General features: G+C 42.2%; 1 protein-coding gene across 2 annotated transcripts; it reads right to left on the reverse strand.

The window, feature by feature from the left end:
• Positions 1-779: 779 nt before the first annotated feature.
• Positions 780-27,983, reverse strand: LOC111976018 (collagen alpha-2(I) chain). Of its 2 annotated transcripts, XM_024004724.1 has the most exons (65): positions 27,546-27,983; positions 24,412-24,513; positions 22,766-24,038; positions 22,458-22,528; positions 21,565-21,618; positions 21,236-21,355; positions 21,018-21,056; positions 20,729-20,782; positions 20,551-20,604; positions 19,183-19,290; positions 19,026-19,079; positions 18,645-18,698; positions 18,376-18,420; positions 18,186-18,239; positions 18,035-18,079; positions 17,881-17,934; positions 17,753-17,797; positions 17,610-17,663; positions 17,370-17,414; positions 17,207-17,260; positions 17,044-17,088; positions 16,697-16,753; positions 16,436-16,543; positions 16,264-16,317; positions 16,115-16,168; positions 15,942-15,986; positions 15,700-15,753; positions 15,458-15,502; positions 15,253-15,306; positions 15,103-15,156; positions 13,385-13,438; positions 13,233-13,286; positions 13,052-13,105; positions 12,880-12,924; positions 12,739-12,783; positions 9,707-9,814; positions 9,543-9,596; positions 9,385-9,438; positions 9,155-9,208; positions 8,958-9,065; positions 8,788-8,841; positions 8,553-8,660; positions 8,377-8,430; positions 8,238-8,291; positions 8,016-8,069; positions 7,857-7,910; positions 7,661-7,768; positions 7,504-7,557; positions 6,801-6,854; positions 6,621-6,674; positions 6,459-6,512; positions 6,305-6,358; positions 6,119-6,172; positions 5,950-6,003; positions 5,782-5,835; positions 5,642-5,695; positions 5,464-5,517; positions 5,330-5,347; positions 5,185-5,247; positions 4,982-5,056; positions 2,746-2,890; positions 2,486-2,592; positions 2,192-2,272; positions 1,894-2,103; positions 780-1,660 (listed from the first exon to the last, which is right to left on the reverse strand). In XM_024004724.1, exons 1-65 carry the CDS (start codon positions 27,582-27,584, stop codon positions 1,511-1,513), a joined length of 5,493 nt encoding a protein of 1,830 aa, XP_023860492.1. In that variant the 5' UTR covers positions 27,585-27,983; the 3' UTR covers positions 780-1,510. The 2 variants fall into 2 exon arrangements, with proteins under 2 accessions (XP_023860492.1, XP_070303694.1); XM_070447593.1 differs by having other exon boundaries at positions 22,458-24,038.
• Positions 27,984-27,986: the final 3 nt, after the last annotated feature.

A 27,986-nucleotide genomic window follows, 5' to 3' on the forward strand; every position in this document is an offset into this window, starting at 1 on the left:
TATATCATTTTTGCCTTAAGTAAGCTTCTGTCTTATGTAACCATACCAAATGTAACATATAATACTAATGTCAGTTTCCTGGATTTACGTTTACTATATTATGTTTAATCTATGAGACCACGCTGGTATAATGGTAGTCATGTGCTATAGCGTGGTGAATTAAATCTGTCTACATGGTTTTCGAGCAATTTGGGAAATTACATTTTATTTTCCGTGCCAAGCTGTCCATGTAAGAAACCTCAGTCAGAAGACACACTGATACTGTCCTCCATAGCTTTAGGCAAAATATCACCAAAGTTATGTTGACCGCGGAGAATGGTGAGAGAGAACATTGATAACAGAATGTTAAACAACAGTCTTTGTAAACTACAGTATATAACCTGTCAGAAATGTCCAGTTGATCAACTACTAGCCCATGTTAAGTAAATTAGGCTAATCAGCTATTTGTAGTTATCATGGCCAGATTGTGCCTATGGGGTCCTTGACCCCCAGGGGGACCACATTGATTTTGTTGACTCACTCAGGTATCATATGAACACGCGAGACATGGCGTAATGTGTAGAATTGCAGGAAATTAGTTAAAAAATTGCAGCCTAGGAAATGTGTGTGACCGGACTTTCTCAAATAGTAGTTGAGTACCCCTGGTCTAAAGGCATGGTAGTAGGAGAGGATGAGTAATGGGGAAGTGCCACCACAAGAGAACATATTCCTACACATGAAAGTCCTCAATGTATGAATGTGTAACCTCCTGCACATGCTCGGTATGAACAACAGTTAGGAACAGTTTTACCCAGTATGGGTTTATTGTCCTGCAAATGATGTTATGTAATAAATACAGCAGCCTACTACAACAGTTTTCCATCATCTTACGAAAACAGTTTTTATAATTCATTCCACATATTATGGTTAATTCCATTTGTGACAACAGGGTGTACTACTGTTTACTGCATTTGAGGTATAAACCATAAAATGTGTGCTCAAGTTATTGTAAAGTAAACTGAAGTGACATTTCAAATGTTTCAATTTATAACAATTTGAAGTTTAGACCATCCAGATATTGGTGTTCATCAAGACTTCAGGTATTAGTCGACAGGAATAAAAAACAAGACATCAAATAATAGCTAAGACTACTTACAAAAGCTTAACAATTAAATAAAACATCCACATGAATCTAATATGAAGCATATATACACACAGTACATCACTAAGAAAAATGAATCATTCAAAAAAATAGAAATGCGGGAGATACAAACAACACAACAGCTTTATATTTTTCTTTATAAAAGACACATATGATAACAAGATTAACAAATAACTCTAAAATACATATTTTATTATATAGCTCTAGTTTTTATCACAATTACACAAATTCTACAGCGATCACACAACATGATGATATCTCTTTCTTTTGTCCTGAAGAGGAATTGCACCCAAATGTTCTTGACCCATACATTGGTCAGAGCTTGCTGCTTCTGGGAGAAACAGCTGCTTCTCTATGGATAAGCTGAGGCTACAAAAAGCACAAAGGTCCTAGGACAGCTCTGAGGTCTGTGTCCCAGTGGTCTCCCCTTCCCTCCATACTAACATCCCTGAGGGGCAGCAGCTCCATGTCCCCTCTGTGGATCTCTGTGCTTCCCCTCACTCGTACCTCCACCTCCACCTGAGTGACAAACATGGGAAAACAAGCTGAAAATACCTGGCTGTCATTACAGTACACAACATTGTTCTCACATTGCACAGTAGCGCTGTAGTCTTTTTATTGGTCTTGACTGACATCAAGTGGCCAGGCCGTGAATTACAATGGTTGTGTAGAATGAGTTGTACTGTAGCTGACATAAAACAACAAATGTACTAGGTGTGTTATAAAGGGTTACATTGTTCTTTGGGTCTTACTTCACAACCATTCCTCGATACTGTCATATAGCTTGAACCAATCTCCCCACCAGAGTCTCCCAGAAAGTGAAGAACCCTGTTTGTTGCATTTTTCCTGATTTCTCTACTATTGTGGTTAAACGGGCAGGAGATGGTCAGGTGCTGAGAGGCAGAGTGGCTGTGTAACCGTAGAAATCGGAGCTGGACCACATCAAGACCAGCATACTCAGACTACAGTAGGAGAGAGAGAAATAATTTGGATCAGTTACAGTAATGTAGTTGTAGATTAATTCTAAATGTAACATGCAGTTTGTCTTACCTTATAGCCACCATCAAGCTGGCTAAACCACTGGATATACTTTTTTGACATGTTCTTTTCTGGTTCCCATTTTCCTATTATCTATAGAAAGATAAACCACAACATGCCTTTTCAAAATGAAAACAATACGTGTAAGTGAGAAATGATGTGACCCATAATTGATGCTCACTAGAAAGCCTTCCTTAATATTCTGCTCAAGAGAGAGGCAAAGTTGTAGATAAATAATTTATACTCAGATATTCTGTGCAACCACTTGCCCCAGTATCCTGACTGATGTCAGGACCAGCTACTTACCTGTGACTGGACAGGAGGTATACAGGTCATCCCTCCTGCAGTGAAGTTACAAAAGACTTGCACGGCATCAAATGGGCAGCCCTGGTTAGGGTCCATGTAGAAGTGTCCTGGAAAGATACGACTTTGTTAGTTTTACAAAACACATTACTGGACAAATTACTCTAGCTGTAAAAAGGACGAGAGGAGGTTGGCTTCACTAGATCTGTTGCCTACATCAGCTCAGTGTTCAGTCTAACTGCTACCTGCTGAGCTCTACTCACCATCCTGCAGGTGTGGGCTAATCAGCCCCAGCTCGTGGCAGGTGGTTGCAGGGCTGTCTTTGGTACCCTGAGGCCAGCTGATGGAGCTGCTTGGGTTCTGGTCAGGCAGTGAGGTAAGCGTTCTCCTGGTCATGGCCCGAGTTTGCTGGGAAAACAGGGACATCCAAAAACCGACTCACATTGGGTTTTTACTAATAAATAAAGACTGATACATCATCCAATCAAATCACATTATATTTGTCACATGTTTCGTAAACAACAGGTGTAGACTAACAGTGAAATTATTACTAATGGGCCCTTCCCAACAATGTCGAGAGAAAAAAAAAGAGAAATAATAGAAAAGTAAAATACATATTAATACAAGTAATAATAAATACACAATGAGTAAAGATAACTTGGCTACATACACAGGGTACCAGTACCGAGTCGATGTGCAGGGGTACAAAGTAATTGAGGTAGATATGTACATATAACTAGGAATAAAGTGACAGATAATAAACAGTAGCAGCAGCGTATGTGATGAAACAAAAAAGTTAGTGCAAAAAGGGTAAATGCAGATAGAACAGGTAGCTATTTGGTTAACTATTTAATTAACTATTTAGCAGTCTTATGGCTTCGGGGTAGAAGCTGTTCAGGGTCCTGTTGGTTCCAGACTTGGTGAATTGGTGCCGTACAGTAGCATAGAAAACAGTGTATGACTTGGGTGGCTGGAGTCTTGGACAATTGTTTGCGCCTTCCTCTGGCACCGCCTGGTATAGAGGTCCTGGAGGCCGGGAGGTCAGCCCCAGTGATGTCATGGGCTGTACGCACTACCCTCTGTAGCGCCTTGTGGTCGGATGCCAAGCAGTTGCCTAACCAAACGGTGATGCAGCCAGACAAGATGCTCTCAGTGGTGCAGCTGTTGAACTTTTTCAGGATCTGAGGGCCAATGCCAAATCTTTTAAGCCTTTGTGTTGGTGTGTGTCGACCATGATAGCTCCTTAGTGATGTGGACACCGAGGAACTTGAAGCTCTCGACCTGCACCACTAAAGCCCCATTGATGTGAATGGGGACATGCTCTGCCCTCCCTTTTCTGTAGTCCACGATCAGCTCCTTTTGTCTTGCTGAAGTTGAGGGAAATGTTGATGTTCGTCGGTGATCATGCCTACCACCGTCGTGTCGTCGGCAAACTTAATGATGTTGTTGGAGTTGTGCGCGGCCACGCAATCGTGGGTGAACAGGGAGTACAGGAGGGGACTAAGCAAGCACGCACACGTGTTGAGGGTCAGCATGGTGGATGTGTTGTTGCCTACCGGCCCGTCAGGAAGTCCAGGGTCCAGTTGCAGAGCGAGATGTTCAGTCCCACGGTCCTTAGCTTAGTGATGAGCTTGGAGGGCACTATGGTGGTGAACTCCGAGCTGTAGTCAATTAATAGCATTTTCATAAAGGTGTTCCTTTAGTCCAGGTGGGAAAGGGCAGTGTGGAGTGCAATAGAGATTGTGTCATTTGTGGATCTGTTGGGCGATATGCAAATTGGAGTGGGTCCAGGGTGTCAGGGATGATGGTGTTGATGTGAGCCATGACCAGCCTTTCAAAGTATTTCATGGCTACAGATGTGAGTGCTACGGGGCGATAGTCATTTAGGCAGGTTATCTTGGTGTTCTTTGGCACAGGGATAATGGTGGTCTGCTTGAAACATGTAAGCATTACAAACTGGGTCAGGGAGAGGTTGAAAATGTCAGTGAAGACACGTACCAGCTGGTCAGTGCATGCTCTGAGTACATGTACTGGTAATCTGTCTGGCCCTGCGGCCTTGTGAATATTAACCTGTTTAAAGTTTCTACTCACATTTGCTATGGAGAGTGTGATCACACAGTCGATCTTAGTCCTGTATTGACGCTTTGCCTGTTTGATGGTTCGTCGGAGGGCGTAGCAGGATTTTTTATAAGCGTCCAGATTAGTGTCTTGCTCCTTGAAAGCGGCAGTTCTAGCCTTTAGCTCAGAACGGATGTTGCCCGTAATCCCATGGTTGGGATATGTACATACGGTCACTGTGGGGAGGACGTCGTCGATGCACTTATTAATGAAGCCGGTGACTGTGATAAACTCCTCAATGCCATCGGATGAATCCCAGAACAAGTTATGTGCAGGTTATGCAATTGTTTTGAGGAAACATTTAGTGTGGACTGTGGCGTATGATTCCTCCATTTTACGGTATAATAAAGAGGTATAGATTACAATAAATCGGGTACCAACTTTTTTGGATCCTCTTCTTTTACCAAGGGCTCCAGGTCGCCTGTTTCTTGGACCCCCAGGAGGACCTGGTTTTCCCTGTGACATAAATTGGGGCTTGCATTTACATGGGATCCATTATGTACTGTACTCTGCATTCTGGAGGATTAAGTTACTGTTACTAATTTGGATCATAAGACAATAATGAATAATATAATTCTACGTACTGGTTGTCCACGCGCACCTTTCAGTCCCTTAACTCCAGGCATTCCTTGTATCCCCTTCATTCCCTGCAAAGAGCATGGTGGATTTAGATGGAAACCATGGAAATATACCCAACAATAGACATTAGAATGCTAAATGGTTACTTACCCTATTTCCAAAGAGACCCTGTAAAATAAAACAAACACAATTTACCAAACAAGACTTCAAAATGTCCTAATTTTAGCAAACTTATACTGGAAGAGACTCTAAGAAGGTTTGTGAAATATGGACAAAATACATACCGGTAGACCAGGGAAGCCCTTTTTCCCAGGTGGACCACGAGGACCAATGTCTCCCTATAAATTACCAATACATTGACATAAACTGATAATACATTTGTGCTGATACTGTTGTGCAACATGTATCAGGATATGATTCCTTTAAAACAATTAATATGGAAAAGAGATACCACCAGCTAACCTGTATGCCTTTTGGACCTAGCCGCCCTTTATTCCCCGGCAGTCCTGGATTCCCCTAAAAGAAAACAGACTGAAGAGTCATCTGCTCTCTAAATATGAGGTGTGGTTCATTGATTTCCAAATACATTCCAAATGACCTACTTTGATTCCTCGCGGTCCAATATGTCCTTCCAGGCCTCTGCTGCCAGCCTGACCCTGAGAGATAACAGATATAAAGGAGCGATGATGTGACCACATAGAAAACTAATACTGTTGTTTTACTCTATAACATACTGTAGGTGTTATTGAATCTTGAGACATATACAGCACCTTTGATCCATGCTGGCCAAACTTCCCCTTTGCTCCTCCAAACCCTGGAATACCCTATGCAAAATAGCAATATCAGAGTGCTTAGTTATCAAGCATAAGAAAAAACGTTCGAGAATATAGACAGGGATTTATAACCATGAACGTAAAGGTTTCACATGTATTGGTTTACCCGTGGCCCCATTGGCCCTGCAGGTCCTCGTTTTCCTTTTGATCCAAGATTACCCTTGACAAAACATTGGTGGAAGGTTCTGAATGTAAACCATGGCAAAATAAAGATGTTTGGCCAAATAGCTCTTGTTGTATTTCTATGTACATGCACTGTTGGCTATCTCAATTAGTCGAACACAGGTCTTACCTTTGACCCTGGTGCTCCGTGACCACCACTCAATCCAGGTTGTCCACTTTGACCCTGTAACATTAATCATTAGAGTAGGGATGCATCAAGTTCCAACATACTGTGTACTTATACAGCCTTAAAAACACTATGCTTAAGTCTGTATTTCACTCACCATCTTCCCTGGTAGACCAGGCCTCCCAGGGGTTCCTCTGTAACCAATATCACCCTGGAGACAAATAGAATCAAAGGAAGATCTATTAGACAATATGTCCTGGGGCTACTGATTGACTACTATATACATTAAAGTTATGCTTGGGAACCAGACAATGCTTACATTATCTCCTTCATTTCCTTCAACCCCCAGCAATCCATCCAAACCAGCAAGTCCCTGAGATAACAACCAAAACAAGAGATAGAAAAGACAATGTAAAAAACACATCAATAGGATCAACATCATCATAACACATTATATTGTATTTTCTGTGATAGGATCATGCCCTATAGGGATACTTGCTGGCTTTCCAGATCTTCCAACTGGTCCATCTGGTCCCAATGGGCCTTCCTCTCCCTATAAGCAAGAGGAGGAAAATTTGGCACAGAAGAAAAGTTCAAATTGTACTATTGACTCTTCGCTTCAGTACATTGTGGGGGAAATCATTGTGGGCAGGGTTGGGGAGTAACAGATTACATGTAATCAGTTACATGTAATCTGATTGCAAAAAACTGTACCTGTAATCATTTACGTTACCAGCTAAAATAATGTAATCAGATTAAAGATACTTTTTAAAAACTAGATGATAACTTCTTGGATTACATGTTCACAAAGGATGTTTGTAAAAAAAACATTACGACACCTTTCTGTTTTCTCAAGGACATTCAATTCAGCATTGAAAAAGGGGCAAGTTTAAGTTTGTTCCACCTGAGCAAGTCTGAAAATAAGTCAGAGACTGTTATGATGACACACCAAATGCATTTGATGGATCCCTTTTGTCTTCTTCTAATTCCTTAAAGGGGAAAGTAATCCAAAAGTAACTGAAAGTAATCAGACTGCATTACTGAGTTTGGGTCATCCAAACTCCTTACTGATTACAATTTGACAGGTAACTAGTAACTTTAATGGATTACATTTAGAAAGTAACCTACCCAACCCTGATTGTGGCGAAAGGGTTTGGTAGAGTGTAGAGCAAGCATTGAAAGAAAGAATTGATTAAACTCACTGGTTTGCCTCTAACTCCCCTGCCTCCCCTCTTTCCTGGGCTGCCATGCAATCCCTTCATCAAAGATAAATGAGAAAATCAGGTCAGACAAAACCACTTTATATGAAGAGTGTGATATTTCAAGAGGGATTGTGTACTGCATGACACAACCTCTCACCTTTGGCCCTTCTATTCCTTTACCACCTTTCTCTCCAGGGGCACCAGCAGGCCCAGGTCTGCCTTTACCTCCTGGAGACCCGGTGAACCCCCTCTTTCCCAATGTCCCCTGTGTACAAACATCCACAAAACATATTAAAACTTTAATCAAACAACAGCTAGTAAACTCTGTATTAAATCAAAATTAAATATCCCACCATTTTGCCTCCTGTTCCAGACTCTCCTTTCTTCCCGCTTGGACCTTGCAATCCCTGAGAAAAACATATAGGAAGGAGAAGGAGAGTAGATGTGGAGGCTAAAACAATGAGAAAAAAGTTGAATTGTTATTTATTTAAAAGTTGCAGAGCAAAACATACCACGTCTCCTTTGACACCACCAGTCCCAGTCTTTCCCCTCTCCCCATAATCTCCCTGGGATCAAACACAAATTGTATTAAAATTGCATCATGGTAACTCAAATCCATATAAACTGGTTAAACAATATGAATTACTCAACATTCTTAAGGTATCTGGATAAGAGCATATGCTAAATGACTAACATGGTCATGTAAATGTAACAGATTGAATGGTGCATTACACCTTAAGTCCACCAAGTCCACTTTTTCCATCGACTCCTCTTTTTCCTGGTAAACCCTGCAATGACAGGACATTAAGTGTCCTATTATGTATTCTCAGGTTAAATGAACTCTAAATAGTGTGCCTTGAAATCCATCCTTACTGTTGGTCCTTTTGGTCCAACTAAGCCTGTAGGCCCAAACCTTCCAGGAGGCCCCTATAACATCAGAGAGAACACACCAGTCAGACACTCATTCCCAACCCAGAACATCTTTCTCAGCAACATTTCAGCTTCATACTGTACTGTATATTTACAAATAGTGGTACTATAACACTTACTGTGGTTCCGGGGAGCCCCTTCTCTCCCTTGGCCCGGCCTCTTCCGGTGTTGCCCCCTGGTCCGTAACGCCCAGCGAGACCTGAAGGGCCTCTGATGCCCGGCTGGCCCTGTCAAGACACATCCACATCATCAGGAGACACAGAAATCAGGCAGGAATCTCATCTCATTTCAATCAAATTTATGGATTTATGTGGGGTTGAAGAAAATTTCCTTGTTTGATGGTTTGTGACTCACCTTGAGTCCTGAAACTCCTTCTTTCCCTCTGTCCCCTGATGGCCCTAAGTATCCCTGTGAATCAGAGGACACCAGCATTAGCTCCTTTTTAAAGATATATACTGTAAACTCACAGGAAGACTGATTCTGAGCCATCACAATCACATTTTTAGAAAAAACACAACACCTACTTCTTTCCCCAGTGGGCCCTTTGGTCCTTGTTGACCTTGGTTGCCCCTGTCTCCCTGGATCCCTTTTCCACCTCTTTCCCCCTGAGCGCCCATCTTCCCCTTTTCACCCTAAGATATTCAAATTTCATATTGATCCTTTTGTCGGTTGAATATCACAGTTATTGTCAACCATGATTAATAAATCCTGTGATACTCACCGGTAGCCCCTTAAGTCCTGGTGGCCCCATTGGCCCCCACAATCCAGTTGGGCCCTAAAGCACAGCAACACTTGTCCCTTCTTATGCAATCATTGTCTTTACCCATTGAGGATCAATGGATTTACATCAGACTCTTTAGTCAAAAATGTTATGTCTGTATTTTGGATTACCAAATCTAGATTTAGAATAAATAGAATTACTAAATAATCAATACAGTATAATCAATCTACCTCCTCACCATCGACACCAGCAACTCCCTTCTGTCCGATAGCTCCTCTGGACCCCTGCACAAACACAGGATATTTCAGAGGATTATAAAAAGACACTGGATACAGCTGATGCCCCAATGACATGGATAATGACAGAATATACAGTAGTATAGTTGTACCTTATCCCCTTTGTCTGCCACTGGCCCAATACCTCCTTGTGGTCCATCTTTACCCTAGAATTTAAGGACATTCACAATGTGAAGACATCAAAATGAAAGAAAGTGTAAATCGCCCCACAATCGTTGAGAATACAGCAATCAATAAAATCGTCAAGGTAACTTACTGGGTAACCTACAACTCCACGGGGCCCAACTAATCCTGGGGGCCCCTTGTTCCCTGGTGGCCCTTGGAGGCCCACCTCACCCCATGGTCCTATATTTCCTGCTATTCCCTGTATAAATAAGATCAATACACACCATTAAGAACATCAAATCCGAAATCAAGTACTTAACACGACATGCTCTAGTCTAGTGCTAAAATCAGGGTGTTTGGTGACTTTAGACGGTGTAGTACACTACCGGTCAAAAGTTTAGAACACCTAGTAATTCAAGGGTTTTTCTTAATTTTTTACTATTTTCTACATTGTAAAATAATAGTGAAGACATCAAAACTATGAAATAACACATGGAATCATGTAGTAAGCAAAAAAGTGTTAAACAAATCAAAATATATTTTATATTTGAGATTCTTCAAATAGCCACCCTTTGCCTTGATGACAGCTTTCATCACATTCCCAGTGGGTCAGAAGTTTACATACACTCAATTAGTATTTGCTAGCATTGCCTTTAAATTGTTTAACTTGGGTCAAATGTTTCGGGTAGCCTTCCACGAGCTTCCCACCATAAGTTGGGTGAATTTTGGTCCATTCCCCCTGACAGAGCTGGTGTAACTGAGTCAGGTTGGTAGGCCATTTTGCTCGCACACGCTTTTTCAGTTCTGCCCACAAATTTTCTATGGGATTGAGGTCAGGGCTTTGTGATCGCCACTCAAATACCTTGACCTTGTTTTCCTTAAGCCATTTGCCACAACTTTGGAAGTATGCTTGGGGTCATTGTCCATTTGGAAGACCCATTTGCGACCAAGCTTTAACTTCCTGACTGATGTCTTGAGATGTTGCTTCAACATATCCACATAATTTTCCTACCTCATAATGCCATCTATTTTGTGAAGTGCACCAGTCCTTCCTGCAACAAAGCACCCCCACAACATGATGCTGCCACCCCCGTGCTTCACGATTGGGATGGTGTTCTTCGGCTTGCAGGCCTCCCCATTTTTCCTCCAAACATAACACTGGTCATTATGGCCAAACAGTTCTATTTTTGTTTCATCAGACCAGAGGACATTAATCCAGAAAGTACGATCTTTGCCCCCATGTGCAGTTGCAAACCGTAGTCTGGCTTTTTTATGGCGGTTTTGGAGCAGTGGCTTCTTTTGTACCTGTTTCCTCCAGCATCTTCACAAGGTCCTTTGCTGTTTGGAAATTGCTTGCAAGGATGAACCAGACTTGTGGAGGTCTTCAGTTTTTTCTGAGGTCTTGGCTGATTTCTTTTGATTTTCCCATGATGTCAAGCAAAGAGGAACTGAGTTTGAAGGTAGGTAAACAATTGTTGTAAAAATTACTTGTGTCATGCACAAAGTAGATGTCCTAACCGACTTGCCAAAACTATAGTTTGTTAACAAAAAATTAGTTTTAATGACTCCAACATAAGTGTATGTAAACTTCTGACTTCAACTGTATATACACTACCCTTCAAAAGTTTGGGGTCACTTTGAAATGTCCTTGTTTTTCATAAAAACATACATGAAATTAGTTCCAAAAGGAATAGGAAATATAGTCAAGATGTTGACAAGGTTATAAATAATGATTTTTAATTGAAATAATAATTGTGTCCTTCAAACTTCGCTTTCGTCAAGGAATCCTCAATTTGCAGCAATTACAGTCTTGCAGACCTTTGGCATTCTAGTTGTCAATTTTTTGAGGTAATCTGAACAGATTTCACCCCATGCTTCCTGAAGCACCTCCCACAAGTTGGATTGGCTTGATGGACACGTCTTACCTTTCAATAGGGTTGAGATCCGGTGACTGTGCTGGCCACTCCATTATAGACAGAACACCAGCTGACTGCTTCTTCCCTAAATAGTTCTTGCATAGTTTGGGGCTGTGTTTTGGGTCATTGTCCTGTTGTTGGAGGAAATTGGCTCCAATTAAGCGCCGTCCACAGGGTATGGCATAGCTTTGCAAAATGCAGTGATAGCCTTCCATCTTCAAGATTCCTTTTACCCTGTACAAATCTCCCACTTTACCACCACAAAAGCACCCCCAGACCATCACATTGCCTCCACCATGCTTGACAGATGGCATCAAGCACTCATCCAGCATCTTTAAATGTTTTCTGCGTCTTACGAATGTTCTTCTTTGTGATCGAAGCACCTCAAACTTAGATTCGTCTGTCCTTAACACTTTTTTTCAATCTTCCTCTGTCCAGGGTCTGTGTTATTTTGCCATCTTAATCTTTTCTTTTTATTGGCCAGTCTGAGATATGGCTTTTTCTTTGCAACTCTGCCTAGAAGGCCAGCATCCCGAAGTCGCCTCTTCACTGTTGACGTTGAGACTGGTCAACATATTTAAGGAAGCTGCCAGTTGAGAACTTGTGAGCCGTCTGTTTCTCAAACTAGACACTCTAATGTACTCTTTCTATTCTGGTTAGAGCCAGTTTGTGCTGTTCTGTGAAGGGAGTTGTACACATCGTTGTACAAGATCTTCAGTTTCTTGGCAATTTCTCGCATGGAATAGCCTTCATTTCTCAGAACAAGAATAGACTGACAAGTTTCAGAAGAAAGTTCTTTGTTTCTGGCCATTTTGAGCCTGTAATTGAACCCACAAATGCTGATGTGCCAGATACTAAACTAGTCTAAAGAAGTCCAGTTCCATTTCTTCTTTAATCAGAACAACAGTTTTCAGCTGTGCTAACATAATTGCAGAACGGTTTTCTAATGATCAATTAGCCTTTTAAATGATAAACTTGGATTAGCTAACACAATGTGCCATTGGAACACATGAGTGATGGTTGCTGATAATGGGCCTCTATACGCCTATTTCCATAAAAAAATCTGTCGTTTCCAGCTACAATAGTCATTTACAACATTAACAATGTCGACACTGTACTTCTGATGAATTTGATGTTATTTTAATGGACAAAAAATGTGCTTTACTTTCTAAAACAAGGACATTTCTCAGTGACCAAAACTTTTGAATTGTCGTGTATATAAAAAAATTGCCCCAGTTACAATGACTAAAATGTGGCTTAGTCTTACAGGAGCTCCTCTGTATCCCTGTATCCCTGTCAATCCCTGCACGCCCTGAAACACAATGTGAGAAGATGTCATGAGTCTCCATGTAGATTCAGTCAGACACACTTTACAAAGCTCTGAGAATAGAACTAATTTGACACTTACTGGACTTCCGCGTTTCCCCTTCGAACCTTCTTGACCTCTGTTTCCCTTCAGAAATCAACATATCAGTAAGCTATGTCCACACTATAGTATTACTAAACAGTTTATAACTCCTTTATTGCTTCATGGGAAACAATTTTCAATGTTTTGTATTTTAGGAGGTCCATTTCAGTACCTTCAGGCCAGGATTTCCCAGAAGGCCGTTCGGACCCTCTTTACCTTTGGCACCCTATGTAAAGGATGGTAAAACAAACTGACAAAAGAAATTGTGCTGATACACTGACAAACACAAGTGCTTTGTCAGACATAGCTCCGTAAAAGAGTTAGAGAATGTTTATGGGGTAACGTGGGCTTACCCTGACTCCTGGCTTTCCTGGCTTACCAGTAATCCCTCTACCACCAGAATCCCCCTGTTGACAAATAATATCACCATGCTTGGTTAGTATGATCATTTTATCATCGCCTGTTGTAAATTAGTGTGTATAGCCAAGAACAGTACAATACTCACACTCTTCCCAACTGGACCTTGAATCCCTGGTGCCCCAGTCTTCCCCACCATTCCCTATGAAATCATATATAAATATACACTACATGACCAAAAGTATGTGGCCCCTGCTCGTCGAATATCTCATTCCAAAATCATGGTCATTATTATAGAGTTGGTTCCCCCTTTGCTGCTATATCAGCCTCCACTCTTCTGTGAAGGCTTTCCACTAGATGTTGGAACATTGCTGTGGGGACTTGCTTCCATTCAGCCACAAGCGCATTAGTGAGGTTTGACACTGATTATGGGCGAATAGGCCTGGCTCGCAGTCGGCGTGCCAATTCATCCCAAAGGTGTTCGATGGGGTTGAGGTCAGGGCTCTGTACAGGCCAGCCAAGTTCTTCCCCACCGATCTCAACAGAACATTTCTGTATGGACCTCACTTTGTGCACGGGGGCATTGTCATGCTTTAACAGAAAAAGTTGAAAAAAAAAGAAGGTTGAAAGCACAGAATCGTCTAGAATATCATTGTATGCTGTAGCATTAAGATTTCCCTTCACTGGAACTAAGGGGCCTAGCCTGAACCATGAAAAACAGCCCCAGACCATTATTCCTCCTCCACCAAACTTTTATAGTTGGTACTATGGATTTGGGAAGGTGGCGTCACTCCAGAGAACGCGTTTCTACTGCTCCAGAGTTCAATGGTGGCGAGCTTTACACCAATCCAGCCGATGCTTGGCATTGCGCATGGTGATCGTAGGCTAGTGTGCGGCTACTCGGCCATGGGAACCCTTTTCATGAAGCTCCAGCGAACAGTTCTTGTGCTGACGTTGCTTTCAGAGGCAGTTTGGAACTCAGGAGTGAGTGTTGCAACCGAGGACAGACAATTTTTACACGCTACAAACTTCAGCACTCAGTGGTCCAGTTCTGTGAGCTTGTGTGGCCTACCACTTCGCGGCTGAGCTGTTGTTGCTCTTAGACGTTTCCACTTCATAATAACAGCACTTAGAGTTGACCGGGGCAGCTCTAGTAGGGCAGAAATTTGACAAACTGACTTGTTGGGACTGAACTCTTCAGTAAGGCCATTCTACTGACAATGTTTGTCTATGGAGATTGCATGGCTGTGTGTTCGATTGTATACACCTGGGGCTGAAATAGTCGAACGGGTGGGGCTGAAATAGTCGAATCCACAAATTTGAAGGGGTGTCCGCATACTTTTGTATATACAGTGATCCCTCGCCACTTCGCGGTTCACTTATCGCGGATTCGCTATTTCGCGGATTTTCATAATGCATTTTTTTTTTTTTTTTGGTGCATTGTGCTCTGCATTCTGATTCGCTAAAAACTCACTCCCGCTTCTTGTATCAAAACATGCTACGAATTGTGCTATCATTTTGTCGTCTCGTGCAGTTATGTGTACGTACATAAAACAGCTTGGCAAATTTACATTAAGTTGGCCAAATTATCTTGTAATTTCGAACATCTCCTAAACCCATAATGTCGACGAAACGGCCTACACGTGAGTCACTGTATTTGTATACATGTAATAGTTGCTAATTGTAAAAAAAAAAAAAAAWTCTATTTCGCGGATTTCACTTATCGCGGGTCATTTTCGGAACGTAACCCCCGCGATAAACGAGGGATTACTGTATAGTGTATCACAACTGCAAGGTCTAGTAGTTCCAAAAAATGACCAAAAAGCCAACAATAGAAAATAATAATTGAAGTTGTAGAATACTTACCCTTAGTCCAGTAGATCCAGTATCCCCGTCAGATGCAGTTCCTCCGATGGGTCCCTAGAGGACAGGGATCATGGTCAAACCACACCTGTGAGTAAATTAAACACAGGACCATCTCTGGCACAGGACACATACAGTACGATGGGATCTTACCGGGGGTCCATGTGTTCCATCCAGTCCCCTACCTCCTAGATAGCCTTGAAGTCCCTGAGTGGAGAAAGACAATTGTTCTGTTTTCATGTTCTCCTCCATTGCACTTTTCTGAACTCTGGCCCTCTTTAGTAATATGTGCATGTGCATGTGCAGGTGTGGCAAGGAGTGAAAATAACTGCAACCTTAAATAAAATAGTAGTTTTACCTTCAGCCCTTTCAGTCCAGTGACTCCTGGAATTCCAGTCCTCCCCTGTGTGATTCAAATCCAAATGTTAGATGAAAACAAGACCTCAAACATACTGACCGGTCTCAATATATACCATGTTATAGCATCAGATCTGTTCTACAATGGTCTGGTGTATAGATCTATGGTGTGAGGGCATTTTTCTCTACTGATGATGGCAGGAAACTGTATAGACAGAATAAGAAGTGTAGGTACTTAGGAACCTTAATACCGGGTTCTCCTTCAGCTCCTCTCTCTCCTGACTTCCCCATCTCTCCCTGTGGACAGGACAGACACATCAAGCCACAGTAAAACTGGTAGTCACATCTAAAATCAGAAATCTGTGATCATGTTTACTTGAAACAAGGCAAAAATAGTATTTCACTACTGTATGATGGATGAAAGTCAATAATTCCTTGACCATTCTGAATTGTCTCGTAAATGAAGACATGCTATTTCCACTTACAAAAGGCCCTGGCAAACCGGCAAATCCTACTCGACCTTCTCGCCCCTGAGAAACCAACAAACAACAGTATCAGTACATCTCCTACTGGATTGGTACGCACCACTGAGATCAAAACAATGTTACAAGAATGATAAGTGGCAGATAGCAACAGAAATTGCAAGCTCTTCTAGTACCTTATCACCTCTAGGTCCAACAACGCCTGGCCCACCGCTAGGACCTCTGTCACCCTGCAAAGACAGAAGGCCTAATGTTTAAAATACAATAGTCAATCTGGATAAGTACTGTACAAGGTATGTTAGCTCCACCTCCAGACTGCTCTTACCTTTGGCCCATCTTTTCCCTGCTTACCATTCTCCCCAATGATTCCATCATAACCCTGAAGAAACAGATAGGTAAAGTACCATTACATCAGGATATGGTGATCTGAACAGGTGTAATGATATTCATCCCATTACAGTACTGTGCAGTGACCAGATTAAAGAGGTTCTACTTACTGTGGTTCCAGGAAATCCAGGGGGCCCCACTGGTCCAACATTACCTAGCAGCCCTGATGCTCCTCCTCTGCCTTTAAAGCCTCTTTTACCTGGAGGCCCGGGTCGACCCTGCCCATCAGGGAGGACAAGTAAATTAATTCACAGTGAAGGGATGGACTGTCACAGAACTGTCATGTCTGACAGAAGAGTAGGGTCACATAAAATGAAGCAATTTGTATACTGTATGTAGTAATGTTAGCCATGTGCATAATGTCCACTCACCTGGTCCCCTTTAAATCCTGGGTCACCCTTGTCACTTCTCTTAGATGCTTTGATCCCCTACAGGAGGAAGGTGAACATGGACAGACAGACAAACAAAGACAGCTACACGGTTAGTACTAGGCGGTTAGATATGAAGGGGAATATGAATTAGTAAGAAAACCCACACAGAACATTTTCAGAGTAAGTAAAGTTTCAGGGACAGGAAGAAACGACTACTGTATCATGGAATTTTTACTTTGTGGGACAAAACTACATGTCCTTATAGTGTTAACATGATTACTGTTAAATACTTAAGACTTAGATATCAACTCAATACAAAATAAAGAAATTGCTTTAAGTAATCTTACTGGGTCACCTGAGGGTCCAGTTTTTCCTGGTTTGCCATTGGCTCCCTGATGAGAAGGAAAAAACAGAGGCCAAGTTTGTGAATTACTTTTTCAGTATAATTGGTTTAATAAAATACATTGCTTTGAGTTTTCAATTCTTACGTGTACATTAATGTGTGCTTACGTGAAGCCCAGAGAGTCCTGATTCTCCTATATTCCCCTCATCACCTGCGTCCCCCTGTTTAAAAACATGGATTGCGTAAGATTGTAGATTACAAGTAAAATTTATGGAAATATTCATCATAAATGCTTTAAAAATGAATTATTCAGCCTTGATTGATACTCACGGGATCCCCTTTCGGACCTGTAGGCCCATCTGCACCTGTTTTTCCCTGTGGACACATTCAAAACCTATTGATTCTCTACATTCATTGTAAATCCAGATAATAAATGTGAATTGATAATCTACAATGATTTTCAGATGGTCTATGATCACTGGCACAGATGTATGTATTGTGCATATTCTATTGTGAGTAAATGTAGCATGATCAAAGCAATGAGAGTGAGAAAAAAACATGTGATTCTACCTGAGGTCCAGGAACGCCAGGGAATCCAACAATCCCATCAGGACCTGGCTCTCCCTGGAATGAGACACAATAATATGAATTGTGGACAAGTACATTTACCTGGATGTCAATTCAGCTTTCAATTCAGGAAGATTAATTCTCACCTGAGGCCTGAGTGGTCCTCTTAGGCCTCGCTCACCTGGTTGGCCCTAATGACAGACAGCGAGATTAGACAGGGCTGTTGACACATGTGGCTCAAAACCTACAATATCATGCTCAAATGTGTCCTTACTGGTGGTCCATTGACTCCTGGTACCCCCTTTGGCCCTCTTGGCCCCATTTTGCCCTGAAAAGGAGATGTATAGGTTCATATAAGCAGCTTGGGTGACTTGGTTGATATTAATTTCAGAGCATGATCCAATTGAGAGTGAAGCAGAACAACTTACAGGAGGGCCTGGCGATCCAACAAAACCAATGCCACCGATGTCTCCCTTGATAACAGAAAATACTCTCTCAAGACAGTGCAGACATTTTTCAGAAGACAGGTAAATAACTGTGTTGTAACTGTTTTAATATACAGAGAGCCATGAGACTCACAGGAGGTCCAGATGTTCCCGGGTAGCCCAGTTGTCCTCTGGCTCCAGGTATTCCCTACACAGCATTAAAGGAACTACTTAAACCCTCAACATAATTCAACATGTTCATACTTAACATGAAGGTTCAGTATCAAACAGCTGATGTACCGTATCTGATGAAATAGCAATATTCAAAGGTAGGTATTACTCACTATGTATCCAGTGATCCCTATGAGCCCTCGGTTTCCTTTATTCCCCTGACAACAACAAAGACACAAGTTAGAATTAATGTTGAAACCCATTATGAGCTTCAAATGAATCCCTCAATGTGTGATTGGGTTGCTCACTGAACTGAACCGATATCAATCTGGGATTAGTTGGAATGAAAATTTGCATTCACAGCAGAGCTCCGGAACCAGTGATGAAAAAGACTCAAGTGTGAGAACATTTAGTTCCATGAAAACAAGACACTCAGTCTGACCTTGTCTCCTTTCCGGCCTCTGTTTCCCTGGGGTCCTGGTTCCCCTTCATAACCCTTAACAATACACAGAATTACTGTTACAAAGAATTGGTGGCAAGACATACTGGTATGAATGTCTAGCCTACAAAACATTTCTTAATTTGGCTTTGAGGGGATTTATTGCACAACCAATCGATGGAAAGCTTGACGGCATATACTGCAGCTGGCAGTGCTGAAATTTCCAGTCATGTTYAAACTTTCATGGTCAGAGTACAGTAATAATTTTGCCCTGCTTAAAACATTTACTTTGAGTGTCTCATCTGTCCACTGATATCTAATGTGTTTATATTGGTCAAACTAAGATATAATCTACATAACGTTAGAAGTCCTAGCCATTCTTACCCACTCACCCAGCTCCCCTTTGCTGCCCTTCTCTCCTCTGTAACCCTGGAGACCCTATTAGTACAAGTAGAGAGCTCTGTCAACAACACTGACACTGGAACAGTCTCTATTGATGTATAGCACATAAACTCTTCAGTCTTTGTACAATGTGTCCTACCTGTTCCCCAGGTGGTCCTGCAGGGCCATCATCAGAATTTATACCATCAATCCCATCACTCCCAGTTCTTCCTGGAGGCCCAGGCATCCCTGGTGGTCCAGGAACACCCTGGAATACAGACACGGACGGCATAAGATGAGGAATTCAGTCTCAGACTCAGTGTGCTCAAACCTATAGCCAATGATAATGGCAGATAACATGCAGCCCAAGGGCCATGAGAAGTCCAATTCAAGACTGAAAGCGACCCTCACAATGTTTTTATTAAATTGTATAGTAGTTAATTCCGTCAATGGCCAGTATAGATTTCAGTGGGTGGCAATTGACCACAATGCTGGCCCTTGGAAATGTAAAGCTTCCCCTCATTGGTTAGCAGACAAGTAGCCTCGCGTGACAGGCTTCCAAGTTCTTCTAGCCAGGATGCAGAACAAATGCGAGGGTACAGCGTCTCGTCTGGCTACACAAGACTAGCAGATAATGATCAAAATCCCGATAGTGGTGTTGTGTACAATCAGAACAACAGCTTTCTGCACTTTGTGTCATAGCTGAGGTAACACTGTGGTGAAAGTGGTTCCTTCAGTGTGTCAGCTGGGTTCACTGGCAATCAGATGTGGACAGCTTGCCCAGTCTGCTGCCATTGTGTAGCGCCACTATTGACACCTTCTGTCTGGGACAGCTTTGCATTACTGGGCTTCACAGCAGTAGCAGTGTGCCAGGGCAAAAAGAGCAACACTTAGCGGTGATGCATTTCAGACGCAGGATCATTGAAAAAGAGCTCAAGCGCTGAGGTGCTGTTAACACTTATATTAATGATGCCCTGGAAATGCTCATATCCATGAAAGTGCTGCTGCTTCACAAACAGAAGTGCTGAAAGCAAAAGCAGTACGTGGTTTTTGGGCTCAGATCTCCAATGAATGCTAATGAGAGCACTGCGTTGACCTGTTGCCTGAAGTGGGTGTTGCTATGATACTGTGGAGTGTGGAAGCAGTCATCTGACTCATCTAACAGCATCCTGTGATCCTATTTCAGTGTTGTTAACATTCTGTGATCGCAGAGGAGGGAGAATAGAAACAGCAGATGGGTTAGCTTCACCTCACTGCTCTGTTTTAAGATCTCAGAGTTGAAGTAATTGTAGTTAACAGCTACATTCAGCATACCGTATAGACACGCTTAACAGATACTTATCCTGTGTTCTCGCGGTTGGAACTGCCAATTGGAATGAATCTGTAATTTATTTGGGTGATCACATATGCATATAATTCAATTTCCACTCGTGTCAACATATCATTGACTGAGTTTCAACTCACAGGCAAAACAAGTTATGCCTCGGTGTAGACTCTGATCAAATTCAGATAAAATGGAGATACCTACGATTTTCCCTCCATCTCCTTTTCGTCCTTGTTTTCCAGTAATTCCTGGGGGTCCCTGGAATACAAACAATCTCTGCTGTCAGTGAACAAGCATTATGAGTGTGATGTGTCAATCAGTAGTCTAATAATGAGCAATGTTGGGATACTGACATACAGTATACGGTTATACATTTACTCACAGGAGGTCCAGCATCCCCAGGGGGGCCAAGAGGCCCTGGAGGGCCCTTCAATCTCTGAGGATAAACAACCATATATACAGTACATAGACTGTGTAATCATTTCAAAATACAAAATTATATTCCTTCTGATATGATGCAATAAATTACTTGATATTCTGCATTGACAATAAGCTGTGATTTAAACTCCTATGGTATACACAAGATTTGGCTACTATACTGCCACCTAAAGGGCATATCCTTCTAGTTGTTTCTGCCTAGAAACTACTGATATAGAGCTGAGATCACCTACCGGCCAAGTTGCAACAAGCTTTTTGTAGAATGTCTTTTTCTGCAAGAGAACAGTACACACAACTTTTAAAGAAGTAATAAGAAATCAAAGGTCTGGGCAATGGTTCAATAATCAATGGTTTTATGCTGAAATATAATCACATTTTATAATCACTCAACCAAACAAGAATGCATTGACATAGCCTTTGTCGTGTACTATGAAACACAGTATAACAGCACCTTGAAGGTCTCCCACTCTTCCTCAGAGCTCTTGAACACTACGATGGCGGGCATCCCTGGTGGACCAATGGGGCCTCGGTAACCTGTGCGTCCAGTCCGGCCCATCCCGCCAGCGTAGCCCTGTCAGGAGACAATACACACTTAAGTGTTTTAAGAAATTCCACAATATGGAAACATCTGCATGCAGACCTGTATGTCAATAGGAATCCACACAGCACATTCTAGAAATAATACTGAGCACCCAATAATACTGGGCAACAGAATTATCATATGTGTCACTATGAGTAGTTTAGATTCAGTAGATATTGTGTGAAAAAGTTAACACATACTTTATCCCCTTTTGGTCCAGGTGGCCCTGTCAAACCAGGTGGGCCCTGAAGTCCCTGGGAAAACAGATAAAACAGTCCATTTCCATTAGTGTCTGTTTTCATGCATGATGTCTTGATACATGAAGTAAAACTTTTATTTGGGTTTGCTTACAAAAATACTATTTGGGTTTAATCTGCTTTTGTAAATCAATTACGATGAATTATCATTTAATTCCATTACCATTAAAGTTGTTTGCAATGACTACATACCCACTGCTAATGTACTAGTATTGATGAGTGCTTAGATGCTGCAATTCCAAAACCTACCACTGGAGGAGGCATGTGTCTAGCTTACATTTTTGGGCAAAAGACTCCCACCGGCCACACTGATTGATCAACAGCATCCCCACCCTCTTTCAATATGGGTAATTTCTATATATATGCAGCATAATGGACCAAATCCCATCTGTAGGGCTTTGCTAGTACACCTAAATGACCCCATTCCTCCACCACCCTAGGCTTAATTCAATAAGCTCAATGCAAACTCAATTTCATATTAAGGTCTTCAGACAGCTATGCAGCCTGACTAGACCAGAGCACTGAGATGCCCCTTCATAACGCCATAGTTTCATTGCTTGAAGGATGTTCTTGAACAATATGCAAATAATGGTGTTTGTACATTCAAGGATACATGTGTGCATGTTAAATGTTTCTCTGCTCATTCAAACAAAATTAGAAGAGAAATACAGGAAAATATGCTCAAACGTGCTCCAAAGTAATCCTCAAATGTGTGCCGATACTCCCCAAAACATGCTATAAAAACCATCACAAATATTTTCTTTAGCCAGCTAAAGTGTTCATGCCTCTGCTTTAGTGTGATGTGCATCTCGGTGAGTATGAGTGGAACTTTTTACCTGTTGCACTCGAAGACCCGGTCTATAGGCTGTCCCTCGCTCTTTGAGTGCGTGTCTTGGTTGGTGATTGGCTGAAACGACAGGAACAGACAGAGTGTTCATCCTGGACTCGTACAGCATCCTCTGAGCTTTCAGAGACGGACCCTGTGTCAGAGGTTGAGGCCTTGCCCCTGCTGTCATGGCCACGACCCTTTGACCTCTCTGCTCAGTGTCTCTGAGGAAACAGAAGTAAAACTCGGGCCACAGAGAGTCTGAGGGGTGCATGCTGTGAGGGTACTGTGTCAAAGGACACATGCTGTGTACTTTACCTGGCACACTGGCAGGAGGTAGAGGGGTAGGCGGCAGTTCCCGCTCTGATCCTCTCGGCTCCGGGGACATGAGCTCAGTTAGAACATCAGTTTTGACGGCTCCCCCATTATTTTTAAACTGCCTTGTGTTGACTTGAGTGATGTCGTGTGCCAACTTGCTGTCGCCTACATCTGTTTCCTCTGTCTCTGATTCCTTATCATTGTCCTCATCAACTTCTTCCTGGGATAAAACTTTATCCCCCTTCTCCATGACTTGTCCAGAATCTGTCAAAGTCTTTGTCACAGTCTTTCGGCCCCTTTGTCTCTTTGAAGCTTTGTCACCTGTTGATGTGGAAGTGATATCAGTGGTATTTTGAGGTGTTGGAGATAGCACTGGAGGCAGAGGAGCCTCTGGGACAGTCTTTCTCCCTGTGACAGTGCTATTATTTGGAGGTAGCACTGGAGGCAGAGGAATCACAGCCTGCCTCAGTAGCTCCTCCGCATCTATTTTCTTGAATTCCAAAAGGTTGGGTTTTATGGTGGGTTCTAAGGACCATGTTTGTCTTGTAGGCCCAAAGCCCTGTTTGGGTTCAGGTGGGATCTGTAAATCATCTAACCTCACTGATGTATTTCTCCCTGAGCCTATTGATTCTCCATCACTGTCTGACTCCTGGATCAGCAGGGCTGGTTCAGTGGGGTTTTCTGACCATGCAGTGGGACTGAGAATGGCTGTCTCCACTGTCTGAGATGGTACTACTACACCTTTCATCCCAGAGACATCTCTGGCTGTATTGGTTTGGTTTGGCTGATGAAGAGATCCAGAGGTTTGTGAATATACTGTTATGTTTGTGACGCCTCCTGGACCGTGTGGCTCCTTTATTTTGCTAGATGAAATGGGTTCACTGGATCTGTCACTGTCAGATGGCCAGCCAGGAGCAGAAAGGGGGGACTCTGCTACTGTGCCAGTATCAAGCCCTACATATTTTACTATAGTACTATTTCTAGTGATCTTTGCTGCTTTATCATCCTGCAGTGTGGAAGTTTCATTCAGCCATCCTATCTTCTGAGTGAGCTTTAACTTCTCTGTTTCAGGTGTTATCCTTGTCTTCCTCTGTGTCTCTGGCTCTGACTGAGCTCTTACTGATGGCAATGACTGTGCTGATAGGTTAGTGTTCTTGGCTGTGTCCTGCTCTGCAGTCTGATCTCTCAGCCTGGGTCCATGAGACTCTTCTCTGAATGTTGCCCTGGTCGCAACTCGACCAAGCACCTTCTCAGCAGCTAAAATCACTTTCTCCTGGAAAATAAGTTGAAATAAAAACGAATGTAAGATGTTAATTCTCATATCCATTTTAAAAATAAGAATCTAAGCAGGATTGTTATATGCCTGTAAAGAAAAGAGTGTGCTTGGAGTACACTTTAATTTGAAGGGGACTTAAAAGAAGACCGCCCTCAAATACAGGTTATTATTCTGTCATAAACCTTGCACTCTCATGCAGACTGTTTTCATGACCCTATGGAGCCACCGAACAGACAGACATGGAATTGTGGCGAAGTTAAAATTCCAAGCATTAGTGTCACACAAAGAAAACGTTATTCTTATCAGTTACATATAGCATTATTGATGGTCAGTTTAAGCCCTACACCTGCTATAGACCTGTGGACCATACCTGTTTGTCTGTGTGAGGGATGCAGTTGGAGTTGTAGTCTTGACAGTGCTGTCTGGCTGCTGTAGGATCACCCATTATGAAGGTCATCTGTTGTATGGTGCCCTGGACATGGATCAACCAAACAATAAAACATGCTATCAATGCCTTTTGCAAATCATCAGCATTGGAGCAATACCTTGTATCTCAGATTTGTCTGTGTAATTTTTTTCATATAATTTGAAAGCTGTCATTCATGTCTTTGCAAAACTCTAATTGAATGCCCATTTTTCATACGGTATGTATTCACATTGGCTATTGATCCCAGTGTAGAGATCTATTGTTTCCCTTGTGACACAAACAATGATGAGGATGGGAAATGCTTAGCTATAAAACAAATCAGATGGAAAATCATATATACAACAGACGGAGTGCATGAGAGCTTTGGGCAAAATCTATGGCCCATGAGGCAATCGCTACTCAATAAAAAGTCAATTTAAAAATGTCATCTTCTCAATAGGGGAAATCAATTGGTATGAGTAATATTACCTGAAATACTAAAATAACAGGCAAAATCAGCAATCCCAGCAGCTCAATTCCTGAACCAAGATATCTTGGGAAAGATAATATTTGGCTCATTAAACATAACTAATGACAGCCTAAAACATTTGATATGATCAATAAATTAAGTCTACTTCATTAAATGATGTGTTCTTTGGAAAAATAATTGTTGTTAGCTGTCCTATCTTTTTTTATCTGAGCAGATACCAGACAACCTCATCAATCACGTTGTACTCTGCAATGTGGCATGTATTCAAACAAAGTTGAGTGAGAACTTTTGGGTCAATGACCTAGCCAGGGAGGACAGGACAGGTCTCAGACAGTGTTGACACTGCGGTCAGACTGGCGGCCTTTGTTTGATGATGTCATACAATGACAGTGTTATTCCATGGGTCCACTTAGGGTCAAGTAGCATTGATCCTGATGCCTGGGCCCTGTGACCCTGTGTAAGAGGCCGACTGCCATGCAGCTGGGAAGTAGAGCCTCGCCATGAAACTGTGGCAGCTTTCACTAGTCACATGTTTGTCTTGACAAGGCTCAGACAAGCTCCATCCCATCCCACACTTATTGTACTTAAAATAGGTACAAATGCTTGTCACTGTAGTGGTACCCTGTCAGGTACGTCCATTGTACCATTACTTATAGGTACAATTACTTATAGGTAAAGTTGTACCCTTGCAGATTGTACCTTAAATAAGCCAATAGTATACCATATAGTCCACAGGTACAAAACCGTATCTTCAGAAAAGGTAAGAATGTGCCTTTTTAGGGCACCACCACAGTAACAAAGCTATTTGTTCCTTTAAGTGGCAAAAAAATTCCACTTCTCTATATCAAGACCCTCAAGTATACACACCTCTCTGCCATCCCACTTCTGACACCAATGGAGCGAATTGGGGGGTAGCCACAAACGGGACTCAAACCTGGGTCCAGCGATTTTCAACACCTTAACCATTACACAAAGAGGTCTGTACCTCTAGACAAGGCCTCTCAGTGTTGTGTTAATGTCACTACAATATGAATTACAGCCCTTTATTGTCACATGCTCTTAAGTAAGCTTTCAGAAAGACTTCAGAACTGGCAGCAGACATGCTCAAACTTTAATTAACATAACCATAGACCACTTTAACTGCTACAATACGTCCATTCACGGGTGGCCAAAAATAACTACCTGAAAGCCACGCCCCCATTAACCACGCCTCCACCCTGGGAACCAGAGTGTGTGATGGTTGTAGCTTTTATATTCAAAATATAGTGAAAAAATCTAACATTATACTAGACTATCCGCACATGTACCCTAAAAGGTACACAACAGTACCATGTGAGATCATATGCATACCTCTGAAGATACACATATGATCTTGTACCTCTGAAGGCACACCCATATATTGATATTTTTGTACCCCAGGGATCAATACTGTAGCCTAATCGTACTGTTTTTTTCTGAGAGTGCAGGCCGTTCTCATATATGTCAGTCTCTGATTAAATACAGTCAAACTAGGGGAAAACATTTTAAAAAGGTGAGTTAACGGAATGATATCATCCCCCCCAAACCATAAACGGTCTATAATTAGACCAGTGCAGTGATTTAGGTAAACTGAGTCTCCAATGGGAACGGCTGAAAACAAAACAAGTCCCATTGATGTGGAGGAGAGGCCTTGTCAAGGACACCACTATCTGGGTCTTCACATGTCAAACAGCTATAGCAGTGATTGGAACTTCAAATCATAGAGTGTATAAGTAGTGTGGAAATACATGCAAAAAAKCTCCAAAACAACTGAAGTATCTACTCTCGAAGGCATTAGGTTGCCTTTGAGATGTCACTTTCACTGAACAAAGAACTCAATCATATTCAGGCCTCTCAGTTTATCCCTATTTCCACTTGAATGTCAAGGCCAAAGACAGAATAAGACTGTATTACATCATAATATTACACTCATTCTGTATAATATTACTTGTTGCATAGGCAACTATTACATAAAGTACCGAGATATGACTGTGGTCTTGGGTTTGCCACTGCAAAGAGGCCCGTTTTTACCCAACGATTTATGAGAGTTGTCTTGCAAATGTGAAAATCTTCTCTGTCCCTCATCTGCTCGCATGCACATGTAAAAAGGCCTCAGGCTTGATCCACAGATCCAAGGCATATTCCAGCCACAGGCTGTACACTGTGTACGCACCACATGACGATTCAGGGGCAAGTAGTTACTAACAGTTGCATTTACAGAAAACCATAAAAGAACCAAGCAATGCTGTACTGGGAGAAGGCTGATAAAAATTAAATCCAAAGGGTTTAGTAAGTTGTTAGTATTGGGCCTTCATCCTATGTTGCATGTGACCAGGAACAATCCTAACACAACAAAAGAAAGCAAAACACAACAATCTTGTCCAATCATCCTTCTAAAGTCTTGCATTATAATTCTTACAGCACTTGTCGCTTACTTTACATGAGGTACTACTGTCAATGAAAAATCGAGCACAGAAGAACCAGAATTCAAGCAGAATCCATAACAACTACATTTCAAATCAACAGAATCCCCTGCTCTTCCCTTACCCCAGAATGTACCCCATAGAGCTAATAGTATAGGTGGACTTACATAGCTGAGTAGCAGCAGAATCACGGCAGGGCCCTGCATCGCTGCAGAGCTGACAGACGGTTGATCCCTCTGACTGCAGTAAGAACAGGTCTCCCCCTCTCACTCACACACACACTTAACTCAGCACCCAGTGCAGTGCTAGAACAGACCCCTCCCTGGACAAGGGCCAGGTCTAGGCTGGCTCCCACAGACACAGACCATAGCAGTGATGGAATGACCAGGAAAATAGCCCTCAACCACAGCAGACAATCGCCACACAACAAATTCACAAGGTGACAGGTCCACTTCCTATGTACAGTGTGTAGCTCCAGACAGTCAGGTCAGTATCCACCAGGGAACTTCTTACGCGTAAACATCAGTATATTCCATATGCATTGGTCAATTATTTTCAGACGGGAGTGCTAGTTGTTGGTGTGTGTGTTATGTGTTAGTCCTGCTTTG

This window comes from Salvelinus sp. IW2-2015, linkage group LG16, assembly GCF_002910315.2.
Source record: "Salvelinus sp. IW2-2015 linkage group LG16, ASM291031v2, whole genome shotgun sequence".
Lineage (NCBI taxonomy): Eukaryota > Metazoa > Chordata > Actinopteri > Salmoniformes > Salmonidae > Salvelinus > Salvelinus sp. IW2-2015.